Below are 13,570 nucleotides of genomic sequence, written 5' to 3' on the forward strand. Positions count from 1 at the left end.
ATAGTTATTTATATTTTGACCCAATAGCATTTATTTATGTTTTCTTTGGTTTGGTTTTACTTAATAAATATAATATCTTGATGGCTCTTTCAGTACATCTCCCTTTAAATCTATTTTGTAGTGCAATATACTACATATTCCAGCAGATCAGGGTAGATGTTAATGTCACATTGTTCACTAGAGGATTTCCTTACTTTTGTAATAGAATTAAATGGAGTTTTCTTCCTTTAGTTCCTAATTCTCAGATGCTGAACAAAACACAGTATTTGTTGATATTTCAGAAGAACTTTGAAAAATAATTAAAAACAAATACGAATAGCTCAGGAAGCTGTATATATTTAGATTTTCCATCCTTACAATTTATGAACAACTAAATACAGCAGCCTATTGGGATGCAATATGAGACAAGCAATTTTCAAATTCAGTGAAACAGATCTCAAACTTTTCATATTGCTGTTCTTGTCTAACATGCTGCTTAAGCAGCTTTTGCAAAGTGATCAAAGGTATTTGATCCATTACTCATCAAACTTCTCCAAAGCAAAAACATTTTACCAACTTTTCTACTTACCCCTAGTATTTTCTGAACAGCTGGTGAAGTTCCAGATATCTATTGTTCAATATCTTTATAGATGATCTAGATGTAGGGATTGAGTGCACCTTCAGCAAATTTGCAGATGACACCAAGCTGGGTGGGAGTGCTGATCTGCTGGAGGGTAGGAAGGCCCTACAGAGGGATCTGGACAGGTTAGATAGATGGGCCGAGACCAACGGCATGAGGTTCTACAAGAACAAGTGCCGGGTCTTACACTTCGGCCACAACAACCCCATGCAGCTCTACAGGCTGGGGGAAGAGTGGTTAGAAAGCGGCCCGGCGAAAAGAGACCTGGGGGTGCTGATCGACAGCCAGCTAAACATGAGCCAGCAGTGTGCCCAGGTGGCCAAGAAGGCCAATGGCATCCTGGCCTCTATGAAGAATAGTGTAGCCAGCCGGTCTAGGGAAGTGATCGTCCCTCTGTACTCGGCACTGGTGAGGCCACATCTTGAGTACTGTGTCCAGTTCTGGGCCCTGCACTTCAGGAAAGATGTTGAGATGTTGGAGCGAGTCCAGAGGAGGGCGACCAAGCTGGTGAAGGGTCTGGAGGGTCTGACCTATGAGGAACGGCTGAGGGAGCTGGGGTTGTTTAGCCTGGAGAAGAGGAGGCTCAGAGGTGACCTTATTGCAGTCTACAACTACCTGAAGGGAGGTTGTAGTGAAGTGGGAGTTGGCCTCTTCTCCCGGACAACTAGCGATAGGACAAGAGGACACAGCCTCAGGCTTCGCCAGGGGAGGTTCAGGTTGGACATCAGGAAGCATTTCTTTTCAGAAAGGGTTATTAGACATTGGAATGGGCTGCCCAGGGAGGTGGTGGAGTCACCATCTCTGGATGTGTTTAAGAAAAGACTGGACATGGCACTTAGTGCCATGGTCTAGTTGACAGGGTGGTGTCAGGGCAACAGTTGGACTCAATGATCCCAGAGGTCTCTTCCAACCTGGTTGATTCTGTGATTCTGTGATTTTAAGTACTTCTGACATTTAATCTTTAGCACTTTGTTTTCCATGTACCTGTTTCTAAAAAGCTTTTTTGTATATCTAGCTATTTGTAATCAGTCCCAGAGTTTATTTACTTTGGGCAGTAAAAGATAGAGTTTCAAGAGATTATGAAGGTAGAAGTGTAGAAAAGAATCACAGAAGCACAAAATAGTTGAGATTGGAAGGGACCTCTGGAGACTGTGTAGTTGAATGCACCTCACTCAAAGCAGGGTGAGCTAGAGTAGGCTGCTCAGAACAGTGTCCTGTTGAGTTTTGAGATGGAGACTCCAAGAAACTCAATGAGAAGCCTGTTCCAGTGTTTGACCACTGGTGATTTGACCATCAACAGCAACAAAAAGTTTTTTCTTATGTTTAAACAGAATTTATTTGATTTCAATTTGTGCCAAATTTTAGTTTGAATTTTGGGGAAGAATCTACAAGTGCTTTTTTGCTGATGAATGTATTTTATGTATGAAATAAATTCATGGGAAGTAAATGAGAAGCATTTGGCCACACAACAAAAATCCTACACACACCAGCAGACATCCCATCTTGAAATCCTAACTTTTTTTTCTGCAACTGACAGATGTTTCTGGGGTACCCTGTATCACTGCTAGAAACTAACGTTGTGCAGAATAAATCAAACCTGTGTTCAGTATATATGATATTCTTTCTTTGCAGAGTTGTTGTATGCATTAAACAGCCACTGTCATTAAAAAATATTTGAAAAGAATGATTTTTGTGCTATTGAAAACTTTAAGGTGCCTTTTTTTTTTCTTCAGTATCCATGTTTAACATACAGTAGGAATTACACATACTTGGATAAAGTTTGACCTTCTGCTAGCCAAACCCTGACCAACAGGCGGGGAATCTGAGCCCCCCAAAAAGAAATCAACTTTCCATACTTGCTGGACCTTTTGAATTACTAGAGTTGAATTTACTGAGACTTGCATAGGGAACTAAATTTATTTTCCTACCATGCTTTTTAACAGGCATTTTTGAAAAGGCGTTCCTTCCAAGAAGCTGAAATTCTACGTCAGCTGTATTCTTCATCATTCCCAGACTTATACCACTTCAGCATTCAATCTCTGCAACGCAAGACTGAGATGTTGGAAGCCTTTGTGATTATGCAGAGCATTAATATGTTGCAGGGCCTTATCCCACCTAAGGTAAAGTACTGTGGATTTTTTTTATATTTACTTAATCTAATGGAGATAATTTTAAGTCATGAGGTTATGTAGAGAGGAGATTCTTTAATGACTTGGAACATAAATGAAGATGCAGGTTAGTAAGGAGTACCTTCTTTTTCTTTAGAAAATAGTAGTTTGGATGTGCCCTCTTTCACATTTAGATTTGATGTGAAGCACTGACATGTAGCATGCATCAGACAGCAGTTTTCCTTCAGGTTTTTTTTTGAGTGGATTGTTACCAGATTATAAACTAGAACTTAAACAGATCAAATGCAGTAATGGGTGACTAAAAGTGATATTTACAGGGTGCTTTTCTGCATTTTGTGGTCTTGTTGATATTGATTCAGTCTGTTCATTGACGAAGACATCAGTAAATTTAAACATGACTGAAGGCTTTTAACCTGATGTTACTAGTGATTATCAAGTAGAATTTTCAGGCTATTGAAAATAAAAACCTAACTCAATCCTTCAGGAGCAAGGAGGGGAATTGACTCCAAAATACTTGGAAAGGCTGTACATCTTCTCTCTTATGTGGAGTATAGGAGCATTGCTAGAACTGGAAGACAGATGCAAAATGGAGCACTGGCTTCGAAACCATGCAACAATAAAACTTGATCTTCCCTGTGTCGCAGAAGGCAGTGAAGATACCATGTTTGATTATTATGTGGCATCTGATGGTTAGTAACCCAGCTGGGTGGTATGGGGTGAAACTTAAAAGTAATTTCAAAATTGTGCTTGTTTTAGAGAATTAATTCAGAAGTTTTTGTAGCTTACCTTCTTTTGTGTTCCTTAGCAAGTTTTGTTTTATGGCTACACTTTACTGGTGATCTTCTTTGTCCCTGTTTCCTGTGAGAAATCAGGGTGTGGATATATTGCTACAGAAAGCTCCATGGACTTTGTGCTGATGAATTTTCAAGTGAACAAAAATAGACAGCCTTGTCCTTGTCATAATTTGTGTAGGAAAGAGGAGTAAGCCTCTTAGATCCAACATGAGAGATGCTATGATTATATGATTCTATAATTTTGGTCTGAATTTACAGAGTGGGATTACTGTGTGTGAGGCACAGGCACTGATAGATGAGTCAGCTCAATGGAAAATAAAGGTGACGATGCTGTGTGTTTCTGAAACATTAACTTCATTTCTTTTTTATTAGGTAAATGGATGCACTGGAATACACGTGTTGAAGAGTATGTATATCCCAGTAGCAGCACTCCAGAGTATGGCTCCATTCTTGTGCCTAATGTTGACAATGTGAGAATGGATTTCCTTATTGAAACCATTGCTAAACAGAGCAAGGTACTTTTTCTGTGTTTCCCATCTAAATAGTGCTAACAGTATATGTCATAAAGTTTTTGAATTAGAAGTGAAATATTATTGAAAATGAAAGACTTCATTTTTTTAATATAAAATGGTGATTCCAGGAGCTACATTCATGTAAATATGCTTGAACTCTTGAATACTCACTGCTTCCAGACTTTTTTGTCTTCCCCTCACCCATCCTTTCTGTAGCAGAAATAACCATAATTACAGATGATATCAGATCAGAACAGAAGAAATTTTTTCATGTAGCTGTTGGAGAGGGGGCAGCAGAGTGCTACACTCTGCTGGTATGAACTCTGCCCACAGGGGACAGTTACAGAGTTTATGCACCTTTAGGTTATGCAACCCCTTCTTCACCAAAACTGTGTCAGATAAGTAGGATATGGTAAATAACAACAGCAATTGAAATCTTTCCGATGCTGAGGCTCTAGAGGGTACATCCTTTTTCAAATAATCAACTTCTTTTGCAAATAATCCATTCCTTTGTTAGTTAAATTATGGTGACTGACGTGGCCATTAACTGCAAATATTTTTAACTTGAAAGGCCTGCAAAAGTCTATGAGACCATTAACTACTTTGCTTTCATACGTCCCTTGTTGAGAATTCACTTTATATAACTTTTCTAGTTTCATTTCAGTTTAAAAGCTAAATGGGATTGCTGAGGCTTTGCCAAGACACCCAGCTCTTGTGTTTCGTCTTATTTTAATGCTGTCTTTGTCTAGGCTGTCCTACTAATTGGTGAGCAAGGAACTGCAAAGACTGTTATCATCAAAGGTTTTATGTCAAAATATAACCCTGAAAGCCACATGGCTAAGAGTTTGAATTTTTCATCTGCAACTACCCCATTAATTTTCCAGGTATAGTAGTCATTCACTTTCTAATACAACGTGACTGGATTCAGAGACTGTTCTGAGAATTTGCCGGAGAATTCTTCTGAAAGTAGCTTATTTAATTGAAAATGAGTGCAGAAACAAAAAAAGCACCAGCTCAAATGGACTAAGTGTCCTAATATGTGATTTAAGACTTCTGTAAAAACCATGTTCCCTTCAACTTCTTTGGTAGTTATTGAGCTGTTCTTGGACTATTACAAAACCATGCATATTATTTGCTTCATCACATTTAGTGTTTTTATGTCAAATGTATCAGTTCTCACTAATTGGGTAGAGCTGTCAGTGACTTCCCTTAGACTTCACTAAAAGCCATGTGTAAAATAAGTGCTACCAACAACAATCTGTCATAAAAAGTGTGCTGTCTGCAATTTAAAATTCAGTAAATTAAATTACTCATTAAAAAAGTAACATGCAGTGCAGCTGCTCTAAATAGAACTATGAATACTTAAATCCTGAACTGTATTGCCTGTCCAAATTTCTACTGAGCTACTTTGAATTATTTCAAGTTTCTTTAACCTGCTGGCAATATATATGGGAAATGTTTTTAATGTGATTTGGTATGCTAAGCTGAAGCAAAGTCTGTGCTGTAATCAGAAGTGCTGTCTGTAAGCTTGACGCATCATCTATCATCTGGCTCTATAGCACAGCGAAACTATTAACATGTTTAATATACAAATATGTAGTTTTGGGTCTTATTTTCCTTAGTAGTTTTCTTTCTATTGATTGGGCTATAGAAACAAAAAGTAGTAACGGAACATCTATTTTATAAAAATAGATGTCAAGTCTGTTGATGATAGATGATAGTCTATTGATGATCAATACAATTGAAATACATGTGCAAGTCTAGCAGCCAAGTCTCTGATAATAATCTAGACTGAAGCATTTTCTGTTATGACACGTGCTTTTAAATTACTCTGACTTTCTGAAATCTTAGTCTAACTGATGCCACTTGTGTAAGAAGGCTTTCCAGGCTGCTGTACAGGAGCCTAGGCACAATATAAGAATGCAGATATTTAGATTTGCACTAAAGAATAACTATGCATGGTTAAGCGAGCTTTCACTTAGTATAGAATAAATAAAAACTGGACCTTAAGAAGAACGGAGCAATGGAAGGATGATAGGAGGAGAAGTAGTGGTAAGTCTACTATTAAGCAAAGTTATTTCATCAGGTCTGTTTATGTATGTGAGTCTAATTATCACTGAATGCTTTTTTGAAGTACGTTGATGTCTACTGGAAAGGTCTTCAAGGTTTGCATCTTTCAGATCTGACAGATTATTAGTTTAATCTTTATTGCTAGTAACCATCAATTTTGCTGATAATTGAAAAAAAGTAAAGAAAAGTTTGAAATGGTTTCAAAATTATAAAACTGTTAGGCATGGTTGTCTACACTAGACTTTTGTTATATCTGATACCAACCTAATGCTGTATAGCATGAGATCTCAGACATTCTAGTTGAACTAGTACAATTACCTCCAGCAGATGTGTTGTCTAAACCGTCCTTAGTAAAATTATGTGTAACAAAACCATCAATATGTTTAAATGATTGAATCATGTATGAAAGGAAGGGCTCCTTGTAACTATGCTAATAATTGCTTTTTAACAGCGCACGATAGAAAGTTATGTGGACAAGCGCATGGGCACAACTTACGGTCCGCCTGCAGGCAAAAAGATGACAGTCTTCATTGATGATGTGAATATGCCCACAATAAATGAATGGGGAGATCAGGTTAGTTTGTAAAAGAGGAAAAAAGAAGGCAAAAGATACTGTCTGTCTTTCCTTGGTACACTGTAAAACTGGCTTGTTTTCTCAATCAGGCAGTAGAACCCATCGAGTTTTGTATTGTCATGAATTAATTGAGAATAAATATACTGACTACAAGAAGCAGTTCAAGTACTCCTTAAAACATGTCTGTGTAATTTTAACAGTGTTTTTACAACACTCATTTTTTAATTAAAAAAAATAGTTAGAAAAAAACCTTTGGCACACAAATTATGATAGCAAACTGGCTATGTGGACAATAACTAAAATACTGTGAATGCTGAGAGGTAAGAATTGACTTCTATGCTTTAGAAAAAATGGAAATAATCATTATGTACATTGGCAAGATGTCTCTGAAGTTTATTGCTTTGGAAACTAATGTTAGAATTTCTAGAGAAGTACAGTCATATAATGCACTGTCTGTGGGGTGTTTTCAGCTGGTCAAACAGAAAAGCAGGGAGTCCATATATGGCTAAGGAAAGGAATCTTGTAATCTTTTGTATGGAAATAATTCTATGTTTGCAGCTTGAAAAACCATGTTTGTAATTGTTACATGTGGAAATTTCATCAAAATGTCTGGTAGTAGATGCAACATGTGGAGATGCATCAGCTTGGGCTTGATTAGAACAAACTGGAAACTTTATGTTAAAAGGGAGAAGTATTTCCAATACAACAGTACTGGAAATCGTGCAGCATTCAAGCAAGAATGAATTGAAGTATGAAGGATTAATTCTAAGCTCGGGATTCCCCTTTACTCCCAGGATTTTTGTCCATAGATACTACCAATGAAAAGGACAATCTAAATATGCTTATTTCTAGTAGTGCATTTTTCTCCTGAAGAAAATAAGCAGGGTTTGGGGGAGAGAATAGTCGTATACTCTTTATTAGGTCTTTCAAGTACATAAGTATGTTTTGTATTTTATTTAGTTGTGTGTATAATATTCTATTATGTAATGCCTGGTTATTTTACAGGTCACTAATGAGATAGTTAGGCAGCTGATGGAACAGAATGGATTGTATAACCTGGAAAAGCCTGGTGAATTTACCAACATTGTGGACATTCAGTTTTTGGCTGCCATGATCCACCCTGGGGGAGGTCGCAATGACATTCCACAGAGGCTCAAGAGACAATTTGCTGTGTTCAACTGTACTCTACCTTCCAATTCTTCCATTGACAAAATTTTTGGTAAAGGGAAATTAGCTTTGTATCCATCCCATTTTTGAAAATGGTAGTTGATTTTTCTTAATCTCTCTACTTACAAACATTATGATTAAAATTGAGACTTGATCCCGCTCTGACTGGCTTACCAGCACATTTTCCTTCAGTAATCACTCCCCACCTGCAACTTCATCAATCTGTAAGTTTTTCAGGTCCAGATACATCTCTGAATCTATTGGTATGCTAAGTGTTAAGAGAAATGGCATGAAGGCCATTCCTAGTTTTTGTGACAATGCTGGTGAGTTGCTAAGGTGCTACTGGTGCTAAGAATGAGTGACTAGTGACTAGACTTTCACAAACAACAGGATCTTATTGATCTCAGAGAAGAGATTAGCTATTCAAAGGCTGTGGAAGCTATTTTGGTAGACAAAAGAACATTTTTAACAGACAGTTAAATTAAGAGCTAAATACCCAGTGAGCTGGTGGCAGAATGGTGTTAAGACCAAGTGAATCAAGCCATTTCAACAAATTAGAAAAGGTTTTGGGGATTAAAAAAAAAGAAACTTCAGATCGTAGCTGTTGGCGTTGTGCTAGTGTGTCTTAGAAAAATCTTTGATTTGGCAATTTTTTTTTCCACAGGTGTAATTGGAGAAGGGCACTATTGTAGTGAGCGAGGATTTTCAGAAGATGTGAAGAAAACAGTAGCCAAATTGGTTCCACTGACACGCAGGCTGTGGCAGATTACCAAGCTAAAAATGCTGCCCACACCAGCCAAGTTCCATTATGTCTTCAACCTTCGAGACCTCTCAAGGATTTGGCAAGGAATGCTGAACACTACATCAGAAGTGATCAATGAACCAAAGGTAAGTGCAGCACATCAGTGGCTTTGTTATAATTAGTGTATAATTACTGTAGCAAACAGGATGAAGAGCCTAACTTCTTGGCATTTGAGTTTGCTTTAGAAAAATATAATTTCTGATTAAAAAAGTGTTTCAGCATTTTTTTTGAGGCAAAGATGTTTTAGTTCAGCGTTTACAGTGCCAACTGAGAAGTTTGTTTCGTAACTATAGCAAAACCCACTTCTTTTGACAGAGTAGGGTTTACTTCTGTCTGCTTTTTCTATTACTGACAAATGGTAGATTGAAAGAAGCGAGCAAAGAAAATTATGAGAAGCAATGAATTTATTTTAACCTGATGAAAATGCGTATATATTGATTACAAAAATAAACAGTTCCCCTCTCTCCATTAGTGTCTTGAGGCTTTCAGTTACCGCGTAATATTTGGCTAACAAATGATTTCTGGTTTATGGCTTAAAAGAAAGTAGTAGTGATGAGTCATAGTAGTGTTTTTTTTTTGCATAATCCACTTTTCTTCCAGAAAAGCTCAATACTTTATGCATCATTTCTCTTTTAATTATTTTAAGGAAAAGTAATTTAATATTTTGAGCGCTGCAACATGAAGTGCTGAAAAAGCAATGTTTATGGTAATCATGGAAAATTTGTTATACATTTGGCTTATATAATCACTTCATGTTTAGTGTATGCTTGTTGAATAAGCTCCTGAATTCTATGACATCTAAAATTTAAATTTTAGAATTGATTTTAATTTCTGAAGCTAAAAATATATGGCATTAAGATGGTTATATGTACATATATCCTCAATTAATTCTTTTGAAGTATAACAATTGCTCAAAATCTGTTTGTATAAATTTACATATTAGTTCTGAGACTTGACATAGTATGTGTCATTTGTACAAAGTGCTGTAGGCTCAAACAAGAGATTTTCAAGGAGTACTTGGAATTTTTTCTACTACTGTGTAGTAAAAGTGTAGGATTAAAACCAGTGCTGCTAGGATTAAGAACGTGGCAGGTTTTCCTTCTCCATCCTATGACCAATCTGAAGGACTTTAAAGGTATATGGAATTTGGAGAATGTGTATAAACACACATTTTTTTTCTCTCCAAGTACTTTGGATTTGGTATTGGGAGCGATGTCTGTGTTTGGCATGAAGTTATTCATGATGATGTTTTCCGCCCACCTTCTACTTAATGACCAAAGTGGTTTATCAGTGCATAAACATGTGTTAACAGGTATGGATATGGTTTTAGGGCTAGGGAAATAAAATCTTAGTTTGGTAAATACAGTCTGGTTTGGAGTAATAGATTAAGGCTCCTTTCACAGTTAACAGAATGTAAATTTAAAATGCTATTGGGCAGAATTAGAAGGTCAAGGTATCTCTCCTGAATAAACCCCCAAATACTACTGTTTCTTTTCTAGTGTTAATATGTTTTTAAAATAAATAAATAAATAAAAGCATGGCTTTTAAATTGGCATAGGTTTGTTGCACACCTAATCTGACTGAAATCCTTTTTTTTTTTTTTTAATATAGGTACTGCTAAAACTGTGGAAGCATGAATGTAAGTGTGTTATTGCTGATCGTTTCACAGCCTCAGAAGATGTAAACTGGTTTGACACAGCTGTGGCAAAACTCCTTGAGGAGGAATTTAAAGAAACAGAAGTTTTGCTGGATCCTGAAATTGATGCATTCTTTGTTGACTTCTTAAGGGATGCACAGGAAAGAACTGGTAAAGATGGGCTCTGATAACCATGGAGATGTCAAGAACTGGGAAGGGGATATGATAAAATAGATGCTAATAGAAATATGTCTTAAAAATGCATAGTAGGTTTATGCATCAAGGGTGGCTTTTCTGTCCAGTGACTTTGAAGGTAGTCTGTGTTACCAACTGTGGCACATCTTTATATTAATGGGATTTTTAAGTCCTTACTTATATCCAAGTTATCTGTATAGAATAGCCTTATTTCCATTTCCATCAATGTGGTAGATAGAGAAAACTGCCAAATAGTGAGCCATCAGTCTATATTATTCCAAAATGATGAAAGAAGTGTGGTATGAATGACTTGAAGTGGTAGGGTTGCAGTCCTAGATAAAAGATAGCACTCTAGCTACCATCCTCTAGAAACCTGGTAGAAGAATACTGGCTCTGGGCTAATCCAGTACTTATTAGGAAATACCCAGTACATGATTTTGTAACAAATGAGTATTATTTCAAAATCTCCTGAATGCTAGTAAAATCTCTTGAATTATCCATATGGCGTATAACAATGTCTTTGTGTCTTTTAAATAAAAACACTGTGTCACTGACCTTGCTAAATGACCTGGGAATATTTGTTAGTTGATGCAAAACAACAGAAAACAGTTGTTTGGGTTTTGGGGAAGGTCATTGTTTAAGCCTTTGGGTGATTCAATTATCTGTGTTCGTATCACTTTAATGGTGGATAGTGGAGGCAATAAAAGGTTGGCGTGAGTGGTCAAATTTAAATCTCTTTTTGGATAACTGAAGTAGTCAGAAGGCAGTGACAAAAGGAGAGTAAAGGATAGGAAATGTTTGAGTGGAAGGAATCAAATAGAAGTAAAAAGCAAACTGGTGTGAGAAAGTAGTCAAATACATCCTTAAATAACTTGCTAAACTGCAATAATTTAGAGAGGACTGAAATATAAGTCAGAACACAGAGAATACAGTGAAGAGTGACTTTTAATGTGAAAATTTGAATACACACTAGAAATCATTATGTTGAACTGAAAAATAAATGCAAAAAGAAGCATGTATTTCTCAAAATAACTTGCTACCTGGTGGCAGTTTAAATGTACCTGCCCTCTAATGTGCCCTTTAGCATGAAACTTCATCTAAATACAAAGTATGAGGCCCTCATTTAGAAAGGGTATGTTTTGTCCTCAATATGTTTGTCAGAGCCTTGAGAACTCCTTCCTGTTTTGGCTTTAAGTGAAAAGAATAACAAGTGTAATTTTGTTTTAATTGTCCCTTTAATGGAATTTAGTCTTGCCTATTATGATGGAAGCGTAAGAACAGGAACTGGATTTCTGAGCTCTTAAATATATAAAAAAAATACATCTGACATCAATTTCAAATAACCCTATGCTCAGGTTAGTGATATGTTTACATATACTCCCTGTATCTCTTTGGGTTGTGCAGTCACAACATATTTGTCCCTGAGATAAATACACAAAGACTTGAGATGAAGTATCTCAAACATCAACTTTTAGATCTTAGCTTCGCAGAAATTGTTAGCAGTGCTAGTGTTCTCGAGACCTTCAAACTATTCAAAGGTGTTTTTTATCGGTTAGTTTTGACGTTGCTGTTTAGTACTTGTGATCCTAAATCTTGAGACTAGAGAAGAGTTTAAAATAATATATTACACCAGCTGCCTTTGTAAATAATGTAAATGTCTGCCCTTTCTTAGGTTTAATATTTGATCATGCTGTCTTTTGACATTAATAATGAAGCTGCAGGAACAGGATTAAGCTGATATAATTCTCTTAAATGGTTTGAAACTGTAAAACCATCACTACAGTTTGACTCCTTGCTGTATTCCTTATTAGTTCCTTTTCAGTAGCTAAGTTGTTTAAATGTCTCATTCAACTTATAAGAAACTTATTTCCACCTGGAATACTCCCTTTTGTTTAATCAGTGTTTTTGCAGGTTAAAATAAGTCGGTTAATTTAATTAGATCTTAATCTAAAGGAGTGTTCATATATGCAGAAACAATACAGAGCTAAAGAATTATGAAATTAAGGTGACTTCAGAAGACACAGAAGGCTATATAAAGGACAGCTGAATGAGAATTAATCATCATTTTATTTTGAGACGTTTGGTTCTGTGGTAAAAGGCAATTTCCTTAAACTGTTTTATATATCTATATATGTTTGTTTTTTGGTGGTTTTTTGTTTGTTTGTTTGGTTTTTTTCTTTTTCCTTGGAAGCTGCATGATTATTGGACCACTGCTAATTTGTAAAGGCATAATATGCAAGAAGGAAATGGAGAAAAAATTAAAATGAGAAAAATTTTGCAGATAGTATTCTAAATTCAATACAATTTGATTGCTTTTTTCCTGCCTTTACTTCCTTTTCCACTGTCTTCCAGTGCTTTACTAAGCATTAGGGAAATACTTATTTTACTGGAATTACTTATTTCATTGAGTTTAAATCCACCAGTTAGAGATAATATTGTGAATAATGTATTTCTTTGGTAAGTAAGAGGAGGCTTAGCAAAACCAACTGTTAGTAATGACTGACCTATGGTAACTGGAAAAATATATCCTGCAGCATATAGATCATGAAATAATGAAACTAATGGAACTAGCTTTATGTAAATAAGAGCAAAATTCTACCGTGTCTACCATTATTTTTTGAGGAAAACCAAATCAACCAACCAACCAGCAAACCCCATGGTATCCGCTTGCTGGCACTCTTCCAATTAAGTTTGTCAATTATTTGCTGATGAAGTATGGGCTGGATGAGCAGTGTGATGTGTTGAATATTGCCTGAATGGCCAAGCCCAGAGGGTGACGATCAATGGCACAAAGTCTAGTTGGAGGCCAGTAACTAGTGGTGTACCCCAGGGTCAATGCTGGCTCCAGTCATCTTCAACATCTTCATTAGTGATCTGGATAACGGGGTAGAGTGTACCCTCAGCAAGTTCCCAGATGACGCAAAACTGGGAGGAGTGGCTGATATGCCAGAAGGTTGTGCTGCCATCCAGAAGGACCTTGACAAGAACCTCATAAGGTTCAACAAAGGGAAGTGCAAAGTCATGCACCTGAGGAGGAAAAACCCATGCACCTGTATATACTGGTGGCCACCC

At 36.6% G+C, this 13,570-nt stretch overlaps 1 protein-coding gene across 1 annotated transcript in view; it reads left to right on the forward strand.

The window, feature by feature from the left end:
- DNAH5 (dynein axonemal heavy chain 5) overlaps window positions 1-13,570 on the forward strand; it is a 136,622-nt gene that overhangs the window by 67,965 nt on the left and 55,087 nt on the right. The window contains 8 exon segments of the mRNA XM_068396901.1: window positions 2,563-2,739; window positions 3,233-3,437; window positions 3,915-4,057; window positions 4,804-4,938; window positions 6,576-6,698; window positions 7,704-7,917; window positions 8,530-8,753; window positions 10,279-10,474. Coding sequence (XP_068253002.1) covers window positions 2,563-2,739; window positions 3,233-3,437; window positions 3,915-4,057; window positions 4,804-4,938; window positions 6,576-6,698; window positions 7,704-7,917; window positions 8,530-8,753; window positions 10,279-10,474 — 1,417 coding nt within the window.

Source organism: Nyctibius grandis, chromosome 3, assembly GCF_013368605.1.
Source record: "Nyctibius grandis isolate bNycGra1 chromosome 3, bNycGra1.pri, whole genome shotgun sequence".
Classification (NCBI taxonomy): Eukaryota; Metazoa; Chordata; class Aves; order Nyctibiiformes; family Nyctibiidae; genus Nyctibius; species Nyctibius grandis.